Here is a 20709-nt window from a genome sequence, read left to right on the forward strand (position 1 = left end):
TTGCAGTCTGGAAAGAGTGGGTGTCTTTGTATTCAAGCCTCCTATGCCAATACTGGGGTAAGGTAGAGCACGCAATCATATACAAAGGCTTCAGTCCTCAATGCAGCTGTCCGTGGTTGTAGTCCCGACCCCGGTGACCTGTGTTGCATGTCTTCCCCCTCTCTTCACACCACTTCCTGTCTGCCTACTTTCAAATAACAAAAATAAAGGCCACTATTGCCGCAAAAAACAAAACCTCCTGTGTCGATACTTTACAGACACCTTTAACTTGTTACCAGCTTCTAGGTATTGTTTCTATCAGCTTTCAAGGATCTTCCTTACAAAACAGCTCATGCTCAGTCAGGCTGGTTGGAGGGTGTCTGTAAACGGCAATTTTAAAGCCTTGCCACGGATTCTAAATTGGATTTAGGTGTAGACTTTGACTGAGCCACTCTAACCCATGAATATGTTGTAATTTAAACTATTTTACTGTAGCTCTGGCTTTATGTCCACAGTCATTGTCCCGTAGGAAGGTGGACATCCACCCCATTCTCTAGTCTTTTGCAGCTTCTTACCCATTTTAATGACAGCTCCCAAGAAGGAGTTTCACAGCTGGAATCCCCATGATTTCATAGAGGTATAAAAGCATGGGCAGAGCAGCACTCTTTCTCTTTCTCTTTGCCCGCAGCCCCCCAAAGGTTGCATCAAGGAAAAAGCATGGATGAAAGTCTTGATCTCACTAGCGGAGCAAAAGACATCTTGAAGAAGCTTCAGATGCAAAGTACAGCACGATTTGTTGTTTGTGTATCCAGTTACTGTACCCAAACCGAGAATAAGAAGAGACGGTGTCCCTAATTATGCTGGTGAAACATTTTTTCCCCACTGCCTGAAGAAGACGGCATTGAAACCGCAGCTTCGCAAGCCTGACACCTGCGCCAGTATGAGCACACGCTCATCCAAGCCGCTGCACCGAGAACACAACTCACTGACCCTATTCGACGTCCTCCTGATCATCCAAAATTTTCACTTAAGAGGTTGTGCCTGTGCAGAAAAAATTAATTCAGCATAAAACAATTAAAAAATATTTTTTTTATATCATTGTGTTTTCTTTGTTTTCATTCAACTGTGCCTGGCCAGAGCAGGCCTAGAGCAAACCAGAGCTGAGGCTATCTGTGATTCAAACTTTATCTCTATGAGTGTTTTGAGCACTGAGAGTCCAGTATCACGAACTTGTCCCTTTTACTTGCATGTTCCCTTCATCTCCTCTCACTTACCTGCATAAAATATGTTCGCATAGCCCCTAACGTGTCAAACTGTGTTTCAGTTGGTAATGCTAAAGGTAAAATGGTGCTAAAGCTAAGGCAGTAGCCACCATGAGTTCTGCTGTGTTTACTACACAGCTCATTCTGTTCACGCAGCAATCAGCCATAGTATAACACCAGCGCTCATACACACAATAAAGTTGGTAGTAATTGAACTTAAAGGAACAAGGGATTTAAAAGGGTTGCTAAGTAGCACCGCAGTTGTGATTTTTCTTTAAGCTGAACTGCAAATTCCACGTGACATTACTGTGATGTCCATCCGTTTGTTCGCCATCTTGTGAGTCCCTAAGTGTTTTCTGCAGCCATCTTGGTAGTCCATCACTCCATTCAATCACAATCGGTCAATGTGATAGACAGTTAACAATCATTAAGAATCAATTGACCTAAAGGTTGTTAAGTTCTTCTTAAGACATTTTTTTTTATCGTGGCCTTTACTGACAGTTGCCAGACCAGAAATGGGCAGACAGAGAGAAGAGGTGCAGACATGCAGCAAAGGTCTCAAGTTCAGGAATTAGACCCAGGTTTGCTACATTGAGGACAATAGCCTCTGTATATACGGTGCCCAGTCTACCGCTGCACCACCCAAAGCCCCAGGTTATTGATTTTTAATTTGGCAAAATATCATTTTATTAAAATAATGCTCTAATTACCCTTCTGCTTTGCATTGTGAACTGGTTGTATGATTACAAAGCAACTGTTTTTCTTTGTTAGCTTTCAGAGCTAATTTGGCCTCATTTAAAATCCCTCAAAACAAGTCTTGGTTCTTAAACATTCACATTCTCACTGAACTATGATATTATTGCATTGTTTTATTGGTTATTGGTTTCAGTTTATACCAAATTGCTGTCTTTTACTATTTTATTTCCTGTAGTTTATTAGTTTTTCTTATTCTTTCCGTTTTACTTAGTAATTTAGTTGAATGTTACCAGCCTAGCTGGTGTGTAGGGCTTGCTGTTTGAGAACACCAGTGCATGAATCCACTCTGTCTTCTATTGTGCAATATCACCAAACCTCACCAGGCAGGTATTCATAAAACAATAACTGACAAAGACCAAGAGCTTTTTACCTATTAATTCCTGATAATCAAGTAGTGCCCTGACCTCGTAATTTTGATTAAAATTTACTTTGTTAATGATTGACTTTGGCACTTATTAATAGGTATTCATAGCCAAACCAAACCTATTGTTGCACAACAGTTGTTTTTGATAGTTCTGAGTGTTTTCAGCCAACAGTCTTTGGGATAAATTCCTCAAGCTCCACCTGCCTTTGTTTTTGACAAACAGATCAAAAGGATCCCATACAATCCTCTGTATGTATAGACACCCCCGCCCTCTCTGGTGCACTCTGACGCACACAGACATTGTAGCACTATAGGCTCACCTCAGCTTTTTAACATGCAGCAGCTGCCTCTGCACCACCAAGCATTCCCCACCTCTGCTTGGTGAAAGTCAAATGAAAGACAAAGCTGCCAAGTTGTACTGTACTTTTGTTTCCACCATCACCCTGTCCGCCCCAACCAAATATAATCTTTTTTTCTCTTAACTACTCTTGTTGGATCACTATTCTTCCCCTCCCTCCTCCTCTCTCTCTCTTTCCTCCCTGGATCTCAGCCTCCTCTCTCTGTCTCTTCCCCATCTCTGCCTTTGCAACCCTCCGCCATCAGTGCCTGCAGCTCTCCATCTAGGTCTATTGACATCAGTGGGAGTTTGTGTGTGATTGCTATAGAACTGTCATCGGCTGATCCACTCCTCCTAGGGCTATGCTAATGCCACATTAAGAATAACTTCCCCAACTTTTTCTATGAATATGAATAATGCCATCTCCTTGTGGACATTTTTGATGAGTTACTCCACAGTGGTTTGCCTCATTGATGTTTGATTTTCTACAGTCTCATTATGGGCTGGTAGAGGATGCTGCAGTCACCAAAGACTGATTTGACTGCATAAATGCAGAAATGTTAGGGAGCTGTTTTTGCCTCTGTGTTCACTGTGTATAATAATTAGTTTTGTGAACAGTTCTATATGTCCATATCTACAGGGGTTGGACAATGAAACTGAAACACCTGTCATTTTAGTGTGGGAGGTTTCATGGCTAAATTGGACCAGCCTGGTAGCCAGTCTTCATTGATTGCACATTGCACCAGTAAGAGCAGAGTGTGAAGGTTCAATTAGCAGGGTAAGAGCACAGTTTTGCTCAAAATATTGAAATGCACACAACATTATGGGTGACATACCAGAGTTCATAACAGCAAAATTGTTGGTGCACGTCTTGCTGGCGCATCTGTGACCAAGACAGCAAGTCTTTGTGATGTATCAAGAGCCACGGTATCCAGGGTAATGTCAGCATACCACCAAGAAGGACGAACCACATCCAACAGGATTAACTGTGGACGCAAGAGGAAGCTGTCTGAAAGGGATGTTCAGGTGCTAACCCGGATTGTATCCAAAAAACATAAAACCATGGCTGCCCAAATCACGGCAGAATTAAATGTGCACTTCAACTCTCCTGTTTCCACCAGAACTGTCCGTCGGGAGCTCCACAGGGTCAATATACACGGCCGGGCTGCTATAGCCAAACCTTTGGTCACTCATGCCAATGCCAAACGTCGGTTTCAATGGTGCAAGGAGCGCAAATCTTTGGCTGTGGACAATGTGAGACATGTATTGTTCTCTGATGAGTCCACCTTTACTGTTTTCCCCATATCCGAGAGAGTTACGGTGTGGAGAAGCCCCAAAGAAGCGTACCACCCAGACTGTTGCATGCCCAGAGTGAAGCATGGGGGTGGATCAGTGATGGTTTGGGCTGCCATATCATGGCATTCCTGCACAGTCCTGCACAGTCACCAGATCTAAATATTATTGAGCCACTTTGGGGTGTTTTGGAGGAGTGAGTCAGGAAACATTTTCCTCCACCAGTATCACGTAGTGACCTGGCCACTATCCTGCAAGAAGAATGGCTTAAAATACTTCTGACCACTGTGCAGGACTTGTATATGTCATTCCCAAGACCAATTGACGCTGTATTGGCCACAAAAGGAGGCGCTACACCACACTAATAAATTACTGTGGTCTAAAACCAGGTGTTTCAGTTTCATTGTCCAACCCCTGTACAGTGCCTTGCAAAAGGATTCATATCCCCGAGAGCTTTTTCCCATCTTGTCATGTTGCAACCACAAATATATTTTATTAAGAATTTATGTTATAGGCCAACACAAAGTAGTGCATAACTGTAAAGTGTAAGACAAGTAATACTGTACAATGTTTTCAAGTATTTTTTTCAACTAAAAGCTGTTTGGTTGAAAAATTAATACTCTGTAGTCAATATTCTGTAGAAAGACTTTTCACTAGAGTTACAGCGACAGATCGTTGGGGGTATGTATACCAGCATTGCAAATCTGCAGTTAGAAGAGTTTACCATTTCTACTCACAAAACTGCTCAAGCTCAGTTAGACTGGATAGGGAGCATCTGTGAACATCCTGCCACCAATTCTCAAATGGATTTTGGTCTAGACTGGGGTATTCTAACATAGATTCTAGAGAGCGCCACATAATAATTTTCAGGTCTAGTCACAGATTCTTAATAGGATTTAGGTCTGCACTTTGACTGGGCCATTCTAACACATGGAAATGGTATGTGGTTTGATCTTAACTGTTCCAGCTGTACAGATCTGTCCCGTAACTGTACAGCTCTAGCTGTATGTTTAGGGTTGTTGTTCTGCTGGAATGTGAACCTCTTCTTCAGTCTTAAATCTTTTTGGTTTTCTTCCAGCTTCAATATCCCTGCTGAAGAAAATAATCCCCACAGCATGATGCGTTTTACTAAAGTTTTTCTTTGTCAAACCAATTTAAAAATCATGTATCCTTTTCTTTCCACTTCAAGATTACACTTTGCCTTCATAAAAACTCTAATCCTAATGCAATACATTGATATCTGTGATTTTGAATTAAAAATACAAAAAAAGGTTTGAGGGATATGAAGACTTTGTATGTGACAATAAAGAGTTATATAGTATAGCCTTATATAGTACATAATAACCAATTTATTTGCATTTGCAATTGTAATTTACCTAACTTATTTTGGTCAGTATCAAAATGTGATCAAGTCTTACCCTTGTAGTGTAGGCGGCCTCGGGGTCGTCCTCCAGAACCCGGCTCAGGCCGAAGTCGGACACCTTACACACCAAGTTGCTGTTGACCAGGATGTTTCGTGCCGCTAAGTCTCTATGAACGTAGCTCATGTCTGACAGGTATTTCATACCCGAGGCGATGCCACGCAGCATACCGACCAACTGAATCACTGTGAACTGGCCGTCGTGTTTCTGGAGCGAGGCAGAAAAAAATAAGAATTAATTTGCAGAAGCTAGCTTTTGTGCTGAAATCAAGCTGTTACATGTTGTTGTGCACCAACAGTTTTAGCTGTAATTGAAGGTTTATGCCAGGATTTGAGTTGCACTGGCAGCATTCTATAGTCCTCAAGGGTCCCTGAGCATCTCACTGTATCTCTTCCAGCTTCTGCTTACCCTGACCTCAATCTGGGGAGGGGTGGTGGAGAAAAGATTAATTTCTCCTTCTAGGGATCAATGAGGGGATCATGGGAACAAAAAAGTCCTACTTACAGAGGATTGAACCTGACACAGCAGACAAAACTTTTCTCTTTAACACTAAGCATGTGCCAGCACAGCTCTCCTTGGATTTCAGATTTCGAGCTGTGGTTTTTAGCCTGTTGATCGATGATGGTCCAGCTCACCTTCCCCTGCAAATTATTCCTGCCCTGGACCAGTGATCCCTGTTAAAGAGCCATTCATGTTATCAGTCACCCACTCTCCTTCATACCATTTCTCCTTTCTCTGTCCCTTTCTAATCTCCATCCATCTCCTTCTTGTCTCACTCTCTGTCTCAGAGAGGGGGCAGAACTCACTTGCACTTTGATTCAGCCTCTGTCTATCTGTCTTCCTTCATCTTTTTGTGTTCGCACACCCCTCCTATCCTTTCTTGTTTCTTTTTCTTTCCCTCGTCCCTCGGCAGCTGCGGAGTAAGTTAATTAGCCGGTGGTTTTGTGAGATGCTGATTGATTGAACTGTCTAACAAACCTACAGACTTTCTCTATCAATCTGCCCACCAGACTGTACTGCCAGGAAGGACATGCATTGCAGGAAAAGAGGGAGAAAGATAGGTACAAGAATCTTTTTTTAATTTTAAATTAAATTCTATGTTGTTACTTTAACTTTTAATACACTTATTTAGAAAACACTTTATTAGATGATAGAGGGTGTTAAACTAAGAGGAGGAAAGCTGATTTTGTTGCTTCAGAGGGATTTCAGCTTAATAAATGTTCATAATTAAAGACAAACTGTAAAGATACCACAGCTGAGCTGTTAAAACTATAAAAGTCAGGCTCTGAGGACACTTTATGACCTACCCTTCAACATATAGTGTTGTATAAAAACATGAATGTAACCTCATTTGATTGTGTGTGTGCGATTTGGTATGATTGGGAGCAATATTCTTGAGTCGTTTTGTATGTTGTCACTTCATTTTGCTTCAGTGCTGCAGATGGGATCTGCACCTACTTAGAAACAGGGCCATCATCGCAGCTTTAATGGCTCTGGAGTGGAGCAGTGATTTTACTGGCTGACAAACAAGGCTGAATATGAATCGGGGGAATGTCAAACACGAGGCGAACCAGGAACTGTGTACAATTTTTCTGGGTTTAAGCAAAATCCGTTTCAAGGTTCCTCAGTTAAATCAACACAACATCTTTGATGATCATAGCTGAAAACATATTTTGAATTTTCAAACACTACAGAGAGCTGGCCTTATTTATTGGCACCCCAGGTAACAATGTGTAAAAAGCCTTAAAAAAAAGAAAATTGTATTACGGCTGAGTAATCTCACACACAAAAAAATTGATGAATTAAACCTTTAATTTCAGAAGCAAGAAGGCAAAATCTGCCATTTGGAAATGAATCACCTGAAGCATAGTTATTGGTAACCCTACATTAAATGTAACTGATCCTTTTTTTTATCCTTCCCTTTTTAAAGTTGATTACATTTCTAAAAACACATAAATAGTAGTAAACAACTTCTTATTTCACTTGGGTAGGAATAAGACGTGACGCATTTCTTTTAGACACGAAACGCAAAGCTAGACAAGGATGTTTATGTTGTCACTGCCCAAAGTAAGGATGGTAAGGAATGTAAAAATAAATCTCCAAAGCTCATGACTAGAAAACTGTAGAAAAGAGTGGCATTTGAGGGTCATCGAGTCTCCATAACAACCAGCAGTTGCCAGCCATTGGCTTAGGAATGATGCTAGAAAAATCCCTTCATTTCCCACCATCAAAAACATTAATTTCAGGAGTTTGCTTTGAATTACTGTAACTGTAACAGGAACCATTTGTTTTGGTTGGTGAGTCTAAGGTTGGGCTTTTCAGCAACAAACACTGCAGGTTGCTTTGGTACAACACAAAAGATGAATGTGGAAAAGGTCCCCATACCAACTGTTAAGCATGGTGGTTAATCTGTGATGCTGTGGGCCTATTTCTCTTGTCAGGGCCCTAATGCATTTTTGGAGTGCATGGTATCATCAATTCTTGAAATACCAGAAATTTGTAAATAATGATAATATGTAATTTATTGCTATTGCCTACATTACTATTAAGATGAAATAAATGACTTTATCAATTAATTATCAATTAATCAATTAATTTACCTGATAAGATATAAGCATTGCCTCTGACTGCAATTGTCTGGGTATAATTCACTAATAAAAACATGTTGTGATGCTTATCAAACATATGAAATGTCCTGGAGTTGTTTCTTTCTATTCATACTACAGATTATTTTACACTGGTTTGACTTTTGCAATGTTACATTAAATGTGCAATAAAGTACTCAATTTAGTTTGTCCTGATAAAGCATGGGTTCCAAATAAAGCTAACAAACGTCCTTTGTCAGCAGTCTGATACAGCACTGTGTTCTGGGAAATGGATGCTAAGTGCATTTCTTAGAACTCTGTAACAGACTAAACCTGAATGTTTTTGTTACTCATCTACTTCTCTGTCTATGTCTACATAAACGTTATACAGGTCCTTCTCAAAATATTATCATATTATGATAAAGTTAATTATTTTCCATAATGTAATGATGAAAATTTAACATTCATATATTTTAGATTCATTGCACACTAACTGAAATATTTCAGGTCTTTTATTGTCTTAATACGGATGATTTTGGCATACAGCTCATGAAAACCCAAAATTCCTATCTCACAAAATTAGCATATCATTAAAAGGGTCTCTAAACGAGCTATGAACCTAATCATCTGAATCAACAAGTTAACTCTAAACACCTGCAAAAGATTCCTGAGGCCTTTAAAACTCCCAGCCTGGTTCATCACTCAAAACCCCAATCATGGGTAAGACTGCCGACCTGACTGCTGTCCAGAAGGCCACTATTGACACCCTCAAGCAAGAGGGTAAGACACAGAAAGAAATTTCTGAACGAATAGGCTGTTCCCAGAGTGCTGTATCAAGGCACCTCAGTGGGAAGTCTGTGGGAAGGAAAAAGTGTGGCAGAAAACGCTGCACAACGAGAAGAGGTGACCGGACCCTGAGGAAGATTGTGGAGAAGGGCCGATTCCAGACCTTGGGGGACCTGCAGAAGCAGTGGACTGAGTCTGTAGTAGAAACATCCAGAGCCACCGTGCACAGGCGTGTGCAGGAAATGGGCTACAGGTGCCGCATTCCCCAGACCTGGGCTACAGAGAAGCAGCACTGGACTGTTGCTCAGTGGTCCAAAGTACTTTTTTCGGATGAAAGCAAATTCTGCATGTCATTCAGAAATCAAGGTGCCAGAGTCTGGAGGAAGACTGGGGAGAAGGAAATGCCAAAATGCCAGAAGTCCAGTGTCAAGTACCCACAGTCAGTGATGGTCTGGGGTGCCGTGTCAGCTGCTGGTGTTGGTCCACTGTGTTTTATCAAGGGCAGGGTCAATGCAGCTAGCTATCAGGAGATTTTGGAGCACTTCATGCTTCCATCTGCTGAAAAGCTTTATGGAGATGAAGATTTCATTTTTCAGCACGACCAGGCACCTGCTCACAGTGCCAAAACCACTGGTAAATGGTTTACTGACCATGGTATCACTGTGCTCAATTGGCCTGCCAACTCTCCTGACCTGAACCCCATAGAGAATCTGTGGGATATTGTGAAGAGAACGTTGAGAGACTCAAGACCCAACACTCTGGATGAGCTAAAGGCCGCTATCGAAGCATCCTGGGCCTCCATAAGACCTCAGCAGTGCCACAGGCTGATTGCCTCCATGCCATGCCGCATTGAAGCAGTCATTTCTGCCAAAGAATACCCGACCAAGTATTGAGTGCATAACTGTACATGATTATTTGAAGGTTGACGTTTTTTGTATTAAAAACACTTTTCTTTTATTGGTCGGATGAAATATGCTAATTTTGTGAGATAGGAATTTTGGGTTTTCATGAGCTGTATGCCAAAATCATCCGTATTAAGACAATAAAAGACCTGAAATATATTAGTTAGTGTGCAATGAATCTAAAATATATGAATGTTAAATTTTCATCATGACATTATGGAAAATAATTAACTTTATCACAATATGCTAATATTTTGAGAAGGACCTGTATATAACATCCATACAGGTCCTTCTCAAAATATTAGCATATTGTGATAAAGTTAATTATTTTCCATAATGTCATGATGAAAATTTAACATTCATATATTTTAGATTCATTGCACACTAACTGAAATATTTCAGGTCTTTTATTGTCTTAATATGGATGATTTTGGCATACAGCTCATGAAAACCCAAAATTCCTATCTCACAAAATTAGCATATTTCATCCGACCAATAAAAGAAAAGTGTTTTTAATACAAAAAACGTCAACCTTCAAATAATCATGTACAGTTATGCACTCAATACTTGGTCGGGAATCCTTTGGCAGAAATGACTGCTTCAATGCGGCGTGGCATGGAGGCAATCAGCCTGTGGCACTGCTGAGGTCTTATGGAGGCCCAGGATGCTTCGATAGCGGCCTTTAGCTCATCCAGAGTGTTGGGTCTTGAGTCTCTCAACGTTCTCTTCACAATATCCCACAGATTCTTTATGGGGTTCAGGTCAGGAGAGTTGGCAGGCCAATTGAGCACAGTGATACCATGGTCAGTAAACCATTTACCAGTGGGTTTGGCACTGTGAGCAGGTGCCAGGTCGTGCTGAAAAATGAAATCTTCATCTCCATAAAGCTTTTCAGCAGATGGAAGCATGAAGTGCTCCAAAATATCCTGATAGCTAGCTGCATTGACCCTGCCCTTGATAAAACACAGTGGACCAACACCAGCAGCTGACACGGCACCCCAGACCATCACTGACTGTGGCTACTTGACACTGGACTTCTGGCATTTTGGCATTTCCTTCTCCCCAGTCTTCCTCCAGACTCTGGCACCTTGATTTCCGAATGACATGCAGAATTTGCTTTCATCCGAAAAAAGTACTTTGGACCACTGAGCAACAGTCCAGTGCTGCTTCTCTGTAGCCCAGGTCAGGCGCTTCTGCCGCTGTTTCTGGTTCAAAAGTGGCTTGACCTGGGGAATGCGGCACCCGTAGCCCATTTCCTGCACACGCCTGTGCACGGTGGCTCTGGATGTTTCTACTCCAGACTCAGTCCACTGCTTCCGCAGGTCCCCCAAGGTCTGGAATTGGCCCTTCTCCACAATCTTCCTCAGGGTCCGGTCACCTCTTCTCGTTGTGCAGCGTTTTCTGCCACACTTTTTCCTTCCCACAGACTTCCCACTGAGTTGCCTTGATACAGCACTCTGGGAACAGCCTATTCATTCAGAAATTTCTTTCTGTGTCTTACCCTCTTGCTTGAGGGTGTCAATAGTGGCCTTCTGGACAGCAGTCAGGTCGGCAGTCTTACCCATGATTGGGGTTTTGAGTGATGAACCAGGCTGGGAGTTTTAAAGGCCTCAGGAATGTTTTGCAGGTGTTTAGAGTTAACTCGTTGATTCAGATGATTAGGTTCATAGCTCGTTTAGAGACCCTTTTAATGATATGCTAATTTTGTGAGATAGGAATTTTGGGTTTTCATGAGCAGAATGCCAAAATCATCCGTATTAAGACAATAAAAGACCTGAAATATCTCAGTTAGTGTGCAATGAATCTAAAATATATGAATGTTAAATTGTCATCATGACATTATGGAAAATAATGAACTTTATCACAATATGCTAATATTTTGAGAAGGACCTGTATACCAGTCTCTGACAGTGGTCTGAGGAAGCCCGGTCTTTCTCCTCACTTTAAGCAAAGATGTTTGAAGGGTTTCTTGCATGCTCAGCCCATTTCAAGTCACCCCATAGCATATAAACGAGATCAAGATCTGGACTTTAATTCGCCCCAGGACTTTCCATTTAATAATTCTCAGTCAGTCCTTGGTAGATGTATCGATATGTTTTCGGCCATTGTTTTGTGGCAGGGTCCAGTTCTGCTTTAGCTTAACTTTTTTAACCCCATATTCCGCAAGCACCCTTTGATACATGTTGGAATTTAATTCAATTCAATTCAATTCAATTCAGTTTTATTTATATAGCGCCAATTCACAACACATGTTGTCTCAAGGCACTTCACAACAGTCAGGTACATACATTCCTATTAATCCTAACAATTGAACAGTGCAGTCGGAGTTAGCTTTTTATTCAAATTGGATAAAAAGTTTTTCTATCTAAGGAAACCCAGCAGATTGCATCCAGTCAGTGACTTGCAGCATTCCCTCTGTAGATAATATGAAGATGAGCTGGTCAAGCCCAGCTGCAGCAAAGCATCCCTAAACTGTGACACTACCATGTTATACAGTTGATATTAGTTATTTTCCTGAAATGCAGTATTTGGTTTAGGCCAAACATGTCTCCTGCTCTAACGTCTACATAATTTAGTTTTAGACTTATCTGTCCAAAGAACTTTCTTCCAGAAGTCCTGGTCTTTTTCTACATTCTACATTTTTCTACACCCAACTTTTCTTAATTTTCTTTACTTGTCCTCGTGTGCTGTACTTTTTTGTCACTGCAATGCACTTTTTTCATTATGTAAAGCACTTTGAATGTTGTCAAACATCAAAAAGCAAAAACAAAAGTTTCCTCCTTGAACACCTCACATAGAAGTTAAACTTTTGCAGGCTCATTGTGATTATAGAGGTGTGTACTTTCACAGCAAGAGCCTTCAGTAGGTCTTGTCTGGCATTTTAGCGTTTTTGGGGACTTCTATTAGCATCTTACGGACTGCTCTCAGGGTGAACTTGCTTGGACAGCCAGAGCTGGGTATGTTAGGAATTGTTTTGAAAGTCCTCCCCTTGTAGACTATTTTTCATACAGTGGAATTGCTGATTTCAAATTCTTCTGAGACCTTTTTAAATCTCTTATTAGACTTATAAACTGCAACAATCTTCTTTCTGAAGGCCTCAGAAATCTCGTAAGATCTCAACATGTTTGCACTCCCACACACTTTCAGGAGCACACTAAAACGAAAAGTCTAAGGTTTAAACAGAGCAAACCTTCAAGTTCCAAATTCTATGTACTGCTATTTTAATCATATTCCTTTGATGTGATACAACTGGGACTGACTTTAGCCATTTTAAATTGGAATACATGTGTGCATATCCTAATTTAATCTTCACCATATATACATTTTTTGTTTCACTTTACAGAAAATAAAGGAAACAAGGGAACAATCTCTTTTTAAGTTTGTATTGTTTTTGTATTGTATTTCTTAGTATTTTTTCCATTAGGTTTTATCAAATATCCATGTGTCCAAATATATAATTGAAGAACACAGGGTGTTGGTGGTTGTCACTGTATTTAATGGTATGTGTCTTGTACTGATGTTGTTTTCATTTCAGCCTTTTGTCATCCTGTTTGAGATTCACACTTTGTATATTTTAATGTTGATCAATTTTCCTTTTTTATCAATTCACGTTCACCTCTTCCTTTAATCCAACAATTGTTACAGTTTAAAGATACTTCAAGTTAAATTTTCTATTAAATTAAAGAAAGTATGTCCTTCAGTATGTCATTCTGTTATAGTGAACTTTAAGGTAAAGAGTTGTGGCGCTGTCCAGGGAGGAACTAAAAGTGCTGTGCTGTGTCCTGCTGAACCATGACTCACCTTCAGGAAAGTGTCCAAAGAACCATTTTCCATGAACTCTGTGATGATCATCACGGGCTTACCTGAAAGAGGCACAATATAAGGCAGTCGTTAATAAGCCATGGTTACACGGGAGAAACTATAAATGGGTGGGAACAGGGAAGAATCAGAGTCTGCAGCTGTGACCATCCTCTCGTTTCGTCTCTGCGCATCTCAGGGGGATAACATGGTATGCCGTCATCAGTCACACTGACAGCTTCTAATCAGCCCTCTCCATAAACGCCAGGAGATAATTAGAATAGACCAATCCACCACAATATATATATATGTGTGTGTGAGTGTGTGTGTGCAAGGGGTCTCCGGAGATCTCATGAATACTAATCAGTCCCGAGGGAAGGGGGGTTTGCAGTTTGATCGCTGTGCACCTGCACGACTGTGTGTTTGTGTGCAACTTTGCGGGTGATGAAGGGGAGGCTGAGTGACAGACCCTACACCCTATGATCCTCTGCTTGGCATCTGGTGGGGCTTACAAATGATTAACAAAGTACCTGCAATCACACATATGCACGCACACATACACACACCAAAAACAGCAGTTGTCCCTGTTTTACAGGCCCCCCTCATACCTCCACCCAGACCCCTACTGCAGTCAAGCATTGCCAATCACCAAAGAAATACTCAACATTCAGCTACAAATGATGTCGCTTGGGTTGGAAACACACAGGCTATGTCACCGGTAATGAATAGTTCTGTAAAGCGGGGTAAAAAAATCCTGGGGGAGAGATAAAGACAACCTAACATGAGGAGGGAGAAAAAAAAGGGAAAATGTCTAGACAGGGAGTGCTGCTGTAAATGTGTTTAACCTAAGACAAAGGATGTGCAGAGCTACAATTAATTAGCAAATAAATAGGCCAAAAGAAGTAAAGCTTTATTACAATTTTGAATGGACCCTCTAAAAAACATTTTTCAGATTTGTGGCCAACTTCTGACCTCTAGTTTTTGTAGATCTGATACTTTTTTGTATTGTTTTCAGAGAACCATGTGTAACAACAGTCAAATTATTTGTTTCTAACAATGCTACTATGAGTGGTCACTATAGTTATTTAGATCATATGCAGAGGCAATGTCACACTGTGTGTATGAGAGAGTAATAACAATAAAACAGGGTTTTACGCTATTAAAAGATGTGGTACCCAGATATTTCATTACTTTTTTGACATCTGAACTAAATTTAATTTAATCTATTTTTATATCTCTTACTCTTGGGCTTGCAAGTGGTTTTAAATAAAGAGTTATGTTTCCCGCACTAAATGCAGATTATAAGTACAATAGTTTATTACCTCTGTCAAAAAATATTTTTTATGTTTTATTATAGTGATTTGAATCCTAACTACTGTGATGGAAATTCTTGCAGTAAGCATTCCACAGTGTATGACCTTTGGGTTACCTTACTCCTATGAACATCTGTGTTAGTGAAGGAAGCTGTAAAAGCCATTATCAGAAGTTTAATGGTTAAAACCCACAGTTAGGATGATGTGTTGGGAAGGACAGATGGGTTCCTAGATAACTTCGTCACCTCTGAACCCGAGAAGGGTCTGGGGTCATAAAACACAGACTCTTTGAAGTGTTGAGATAACACTGTCATGTTCTGGTATAAATACTGTGTGTAAATGTTGATCGGGGCTCTGCTTAACTGACTTGCTCGGTGACAGAGTCATTCAAACGCTGAATGCCTTTGAATAAAACTTATAAAGACAAAGTCCGGATTTTCTCTTGTTATGAGTCAACTTCTACCCACTTTGATAAGAAAATTCCACAAGAATTTTAGCGTCACGAACAGGATCTAACGTGCCAGAGGAGACCGCAGGACGGGACACGGACGCCTGGCCAGCCTGAGAGTTGTTCTCAGTCCACCTCCATATTACTGGAGGGGAGTCCGGGTGCCCGCCTGCGGCTTCTGGCCGATTGGATCCAAACTATTTGTCTTCAAATATATCTGGGTGAGAAGTTGCTCTGTATGATATAATGTATATTATTATTTTATTACACATTAACCATCATCTCCTAACTAATTAATTAGGTTCCAGAGTTGCGAGAGGGAGGACATCAGCTGAGGGCCCAGTTACCCTGCAAAGGAATGGCAGGGAGGGTTTTGCGGGTGGTTTTTAGCAATTTTCAACACCTCATAAAGGAGAAAAGCCAGACGGCAGACGTGCCACTGAACGGGTAACAAAAATGGTTCCGGAACCTTGAGGCATCAGGGGTGTCTCCTTCTTCATACTCTGATTTATAAAATAATGAAAGGAAAAAGTGGGGATTATTGTCTTGGGAGTCAACTTCTACCCACTTTGATAAGAAAATTCCACAACACTACAGCCAGTAGAAGAACCACAAGTCCAATTTTACCCTTATTTAGAGTTGTATATAATCTAAAAAAGACATGAAATGATGTTTTTCTTTATTTGAATGAGTGTTCTTTAAATCAAAAACCAAAAGATCTGTGGCTAAAATGTTGAAGTCAATTTGTGATGTGGCCAATCAAGGATAAAACATGTCATTTAAATATGAATCAATGTAAAATCTATGGCATTTGACGTTTGATTTTTGTCCTTCAAAAAATGGAAGAAGGAAAAACAAGGCTTTTCCTAACTTGATTTAAAAATCAGTGCAACTTCTAATGTTCACAAAGTACATAGTAAAATGGACTGAAATTGTGGGTCTTTTGTAGTCAAACTGGCCACTCAAAGAGTAATACAGTAGAGCCACTTTTAAACAGTCACACTCACAGACACGCACAGAGTCATATACTGATAGGCAGATTGGTTAAGTGCCTTGCCTAGGGGCACAACAACATGTGGCAGGGGAAGAAGCTGGAACTAAACACATGACTTTTCAATTGCAAGTCTAATCTTCTCATTGAACAGTCACAAACTGAAAGTTTATATGTGACAGCAGACAGGATGCATAGCAAGAGATTTCTTTGTGCACCTCCATAGTGTAACAAAGTGTCATCATAAAATGTTTTATAGACTCTATAAATGAATCACACTAGCACTGATGCACAAACTGTACATGTCTTAGAATCACAACTAAAAGAAAGTTTAAAAAAAGGTTGTTATCATTTTAATATGGCCTTGAAGCTAATAAAACAATGTGCTGCGTACAAATGCAAACTGTAATAAAACATTGAAGTAGAAAACAAGACAATTATCACTTAACTTAACCAGATAAGTGAAAGGAAGGTGGGAGGACAAGAAATGGGAAGGAACAGATGACAAAAGAACAATGAATGAAAAAAAAAACAGAAGGACAGAAAAGGTAGAGAGAACGGAGACAGGAGAGGAGATGGACTTGAGGGAGGAGGTCGCTTACACGCCTGTCATGGACAGGCAGCAACGACACCACCAAGGCCTACAGTAAGATTGTACGTAAAGACAGCAATACATCACCTTAAATGAATTCACTATCTCACTGCAGAAAACACACACACACACACACACACACACACACACACCAACAGAGTCGACTGGTCTCTAGTGGTGGTGTCTTCTTTGACAGTAACATTAGTCTCAGGGATAAAAGTGAAAGAGAATTGGATTTTCTTCTGCTGGGGGTGAGGACTGCTGGTCACATTTATCTCCACACGGAGTCTGTGTGTGTGTGTGTGTGTGTGTGTGTGTACGGGAGAGAGAGCTGGTTTCTGGCCATGGCAAGAGAGGACGGTTGGGGCTATAATGACAGGCTGATTTGAGCTCTGTTTAGAGAGTGAGAACATTTGTGTGTTCAGTTTGCAAATGAAGCACTACATGGGTCTAATGCTGACTAAAAGGAGAGCTGGCTCCTCACAGCTTTCTGTTGGTATGTGCAGGTTTGTGTCAGCGCTTGTTGTTGTTTCTTTGTTAAATGTGATTACATGTATTTTCTCCACCACATGCAAATGTTACACTGTAAAGTTCACACCCATGAAAAGGGGCCAGAAAATACTACCATAAAAACCAATTATGTGTGTGAGTGTGTGTTTGGGAGATGTATGTTACAGGTGATGGAGAATATTGCCTCAGATTCAAGATGCTAGATGCGGTCAAGAGAGAAGCACAATGAAACACATTCAACCTATTTTTCAGGGGGTGGGCTACATGACTTTGGCGTTGTTCTCACACACACACACTGTCCTTTAGCAATAATCTGGCATCTGGAATTAGCACAACATCCTTAAAAGACTGAAGGAACTGCAGATATATTACAGTTTACATTAGCTCGTTTTGTCTTTTCCTTACTGCTGTCTGCGAAATCACACTAATGAGGACATTTTGAAAACACAGTGAATCCCTTTTCCTTCTAGCACCTTCAACACAAGCCTTTATTCTCCAAAGACACACACACAGACTGGACTTCACACACTTTAGCTTATCATGGAGCTGCCTTCTGCCAAACAGGGGCACATTTCACATCGCTAACCAAAACTTCTAAAGACAGTTTAAAATCTCAACTCCAAAATAATTTTGTGTTTGTTTAAAAACAGTACAAATCTTTATTTACAGCAACTGCTTTCACACATAGTGACATCACCTCTGCTTCTAATCTTAATATCTAACAACCTCTCGTGGCAGTAAATTAAGAGATAGGTATTTTAAATGTTGTGTTTTTATAGTTCTTAAAGAAAAGATTAGAATTGTGTAAATTCTCTTTTATTCTTTATAGGGATATTAAAGCTAAACAAAAACTGGAGATTTGACATCAGTCAGAAATCTCTGGTGCATTTCTAGTTTGGATGTTTTACCTGAGCTAGTTAAATATGTAATAGACATGAAAGAAGCTTTCAGTTTGTAGCACACTTTATTAGGGTGGTCAAAAAAAGGTTGCCATCCTTTGATGATGGTCTAATCATTTAGGAGTAGCACCTATGTTTGAAAACGTTGATCAGTCTGCAGACCAAGCATAGATTCTAGTAAATTGCATTATAAGAGGCAGTTTTAGTCTGCGTGGTGTGATAGTAAACGAAAGTGATAGACTCTGTATACATCTGGACAATTACATTACGAGTAGATATCTGTGCGTGCGCCACTGGGCCATATTACTGCTTTATTGAATGAGGCGGCCCAAGGTACAAATGAGAAAATGAAATAACTGCTGTATTGATTAATGTTAAGGGTCGGGACTAAATGATACAAAGCTTTTAACACAGGACAGATCTCTGTTCTGGGAAGCACCATGTAAGGCTGTGGGGGCTGTAGAGAACAGGGATAGACAGAAACTCAATAACCTTATCTTCTCTCCACTCTTCACCTCTCCTCCTACCTCTCCTCTCATTTCCTCACATTTGTCTCCTCAGCATCTCCCCTATTTCCGTGCCACCATAATTTAAACTCAAGCCTCATTTTCTCTCAGTTGCTCACTCTTGTACCTTATCTCATTCATTCATGCCCCCTTCTTCCCACCATCATGCACTTATCGTCACCTTTTTCTCTGTCCCACTTCCTCTCTGTGATTTCCAATCTTAAAATTTGCATGTGTATTTAGCGCATGAATTCTTTAAAACACTCTGACAGGAAACACTGAAAAGCTTATTGTTTGGTGAACAAAAACATGCATTTAAAGCCAATCACTAGTTTCTTCAAACAGAATGACGCCTGGCAAACACGACTTTGACAGTTTTAATAGCACCTTTGTAGAGCAGCCCTTTAATGAGTGTGTGTGTGCCTGTGTGTCAGAAGAGATTGAGTTCTGTAATTGAGGGTTTTCCAAATGAGCCGATTGTTGCAGTGATTGTAAGACACATAAAGGACGGATGGATGAAATGAGGGACTGGGGAGATAAAGCAAAGATAAGAAGAGGGTGATGGGGGCATGGATGAGGGGATGAGGGCAGAAAAAGCCTGATAAAGAAAAGAGAGACTTTTTGTGCAGTCAGTGGTCTAATTAGCATAAGAATGGCAACAATGAGGTGACAGACAGCGGAATAGGTTATTACAGCTTTACATGGCAGCGGCTGGGGGCTTATGAGGTTTTAAGCAGAAAACATTCACCCTCCCACATGCACATAGACAAGCAGAGCAGCTGGACCTGGAAAATTCAGTTAAGAAAGACACTCATGCATATACACAATACTTGCACAACAGAGGTTCAACACTGCCAACATATGTACTACACCAATTGCCACAACTAATGATCAAATCACAACTTGGTCATTTTAATATTTTTAGTACAGGCACTGGTACTTCAGCATGCTTAAAAGAGCAGCCTGTAATTTTAAAGTCACCAATATTACAATAAAATTGAAAAGAAAAGTAATTAGTAATTGTCAAAATACCAGTGTAACCATGCTAAAAGCCATTCAGCAATTATAAGAAGGTTTTGATTCTCAACATGCCATTTCTATTAAAATGGAAATATTTGTAAGTATTTTTTACACTTTTCATTAGCCTTAAAAAACATGCTGCTTCATAATCTTGAATTCAGACCTCCTGGTCAGCTCTATCTTTCACTTCACTCCAAAGTTTATGTTAAGCAAATTTCTACACAGACGTGTAAGTGTAAATCATTCGTGACAAATCACTTGCATTTTTTTTCAGTTCCATGTTCTTCTTTTCTCAGGAGAAGATTGACAAACCAGTGCATTATGGCCCTCCATGAGGCTTGAGTTAAAATGGGTATCTCTGAACAGAGAGTTGTGGTTCAATGACCCAAAGATAAACATATATAAGTGTAAACCAAGCGCTGTGCGTTTATTAACACTGGGATGTCTGTGAAGACCTTTCAGCATAGTTGGGTGCTAGCCATTTCGGCCCTTTGTTGCTTTGGCCGTTTAGTACCCTACTTTTTTGGGTATAAAAAAGAGCAGTCTCCTACTGAATGTTTCATACCGACTATAAGTCAGTGAAATTGTAAAAGTTTTAAATAAAACTATTTATGTACAGAATTCTTCAAAATAATTACAAAAAAAAAATCTGCAATGGTTTAGGTACATGGACACGAAATGGTTTCTTTATGGGCATGGATTAGAAGTAGCAAGGCACAAAATGACTTGTCGGTACTAAAAGGGGAATTTGTGAAGGGACAAACTGACCTTGAGTCGCTGCAGCGCTATTGCACTTATTATACTTACTTATTGTATTTACATATAATCATTCTGCTCCTAAAGAAAACATTTTCTTCTTTCTTTGATTTCTCCTTATTTTTAAAGGAGTTTCTTCATTCTTTTTTAGTAATATCAAAAGCATACCAGCTCCTCTTGCTTGCTATCAT

General features: G+C 40.2%; 1 protein-coding gene across 1 annotated transcript in view; it reads right to left on the bottom strand.

The window, feature by feature from the left end:
• epha4b (eph receptor A4b) overlaps nucleotides 1-20709 on the bottom strand; it is a 154244-nt gene that overhangs the window by 12206 nt on the left and 121329 nt on the right. The window contains exons 14-15 of the mRNA XM_047368770.1: nucleotides 13487-13548; nucleotides 5410-5619 (exon numbers count right to left, since the gene is read on the bottom strand). Of these exons, the coding sequence (XP_047224726.1) occupies nucleotides 5410-5619; nucleotides 13487-13548 (272 nt within the window). The remainder of the gene's footprint in view (nucleotides 1-5409; nucleotides 5620-13486; nucleotides 13549-20709) is intronic.

This window comes from Girardinichthys multiradiatus, chromosome 6 (assembly GCF_021462225.1).
Source record: "Girardinichthys multiradiatus isolate DD_20200921_A chromosome 6, DD_fGirMul_XY1, whole genome shotgun sequence".
NCBI lineage: Eukaryota > Metazoa > Chordata > Actinopteri > Cyprinodontiformes > Goodeidae > Girardinichthys > Girardinichthys multiradiatus.